Source organism: Penaeus monodon, chromosome 23, assembly GCF_015228065.2.
Source record: "Penaeus monodon isolate SGIC_2016 chromosome 23, NSTDA_Pmon_1, whole genome shotgun sequence".
NCBI lineage: Eukaryota > Metazoa > Arthropoda > Malacostraca > Decapoda > Penaeidae > Penaeus > Penaeus monodon.
Genome location: NC_051408.1, coordinates 14,741,025 through 14,742,549, shown reverse-complemented (window position 1 = coordinate 14,742,549; position 1,525 = coordinate 14,741,025). Strand labels below are relative to the sequence as shown.

Below are 1,525 nucleotides of genomic sequence, written 5' to 3'. Positions count from 1 at the left end.
ATGATCTGCAGAATTTTGACACGAGCAATGATTGACAATTCCTGCTTCTTATTTTGTTCTCCAACAACTACATGCTATTCAGGGCTAACCATCATACAATAATGTGCATAATAAAGGAGAACAAGATATATAAACTGACCATATTACACGGCTAAAACCCGATGTTGGTTAAAGCTTTAAAAATATCTCTCTAAACATTCATGTGATGTATGAAAGTGATTCCTGTACATTTATGTAAATCTGCTTTTGATGACTAAGGCTTTTATTTCACTTCTCCGAATCTGGCCTTTGTATTTTCAAGTAGTATCCTTTATGATGTTTTTGTCCAAGGTAAGTAACTGTAAGTCAGAGATCCAGTCATCATTTCCGTAATATTACCACTGTATGTCAAGTAGGTATTTACAATCACTTTATTGTAATTTATAAGTTTTTTTATGGTTGACAGCAATTGCACAGAAAAGAGTTATGTATAATTTTACAAAGCAAGATGCGTTGCCTTTCATTCATTCATTTTATTTTTCAAAGCATGTCACGAAGAACTTTGGTTTTATTTACTATCTGTTATATTGTTGGGTGAGCTAAGTATCAAGTTGAATTCTGAAACAACCTGTGATATAAGAGCAATAAATAGTAATTTTCGATGCCTAGCTTGTTTATATGATTCCTTAGTCCATAAAATGGATGATAACTTGAAATTAGCCACTCAGTAAAAACAAAAAAGTGTTTAAGCAGACAGACGTTCGTGGTACAGTAAGTGGAATTAAGATCAAGCCTCATCTGTGAATATAATTCAAGCTATCATCATTTTTACGAAAGGAAAAACTAACGCCTAATAAATTTAAAAAGTAGCTTTAAGCAGAGATATTCATTTGAAATTATATTTATGTAAGGTTCTGAACACAACCTCTATGAGTCTCTAAACTTTGCAAGATATCAAAAGTAAAAGCCAGGGTTCGAGTAAATCCAAGCTTAATGTCTAAAAGGATTTCTCATTTCGAGTTTAGATATCCGATAAGCGCAAGAAATTATTACTATAGCTTGCGGTCACTTGATGTAATCAAAACTTTATCACTTGAGACGCTGACTGTTTTCCTTATGTTCTTCAGGATTCCAAGGCCCAAGAGTCCCCGTCCTCCACACGCGTCAACCCGGGCTCCATGCTCTTCATCGACGAGGACGCCATAACAGTGAAGGACTCGGACGACGACACAAGCCTCCAGGCGTTCAAGGGCGAGCAGGCGAGGATGATGACCATTAAGGAGCCCTCGGATGAGACGCCGAAGGAGGAGGAAGTGCCAGAGACCAAGGAGGGCAGGGGATCCAATTCTGACGAGGAGGGGGAAATCGATGTGGTGAATGTATCTGCCGTAGAGGTGGAAGAGCCGGAGTCTCCAGTCGCTATTCGACCTAAGAGTCCCGAGGAGAAGGCTCCTGAAGATGCTACAGGAGAGGCTAAGAGCGACAGTGATACCAGCGACGATGAGGAGGCCAAGCCAAAGGCCGAGGTAGACGAGCCAGTCGCCAA

The 1,525-nt window shown here is 39.6% G+C and overlaps 1 protein-coding gene across 1 annotated transcript in view; it reads left to right on the top strand.

Moving 5' to 3' along the window:
- The window catches only part of LOC119587803 (cylicin-2-like), a gene marked incomplete in the record, with an annotated part of 8,073 nt that overhangs the window by 2,038 nt on the left and 4,510 nt on the right, over positions 1–1,525 (top strand). The window contains 1 exon segment of the mRNA XM_037936501.1: positions 1,107–1,525. Within this exon segment, the coding sequence (XP_037792429.1) occupies positions 1,158–1,525 (368 nt within the window).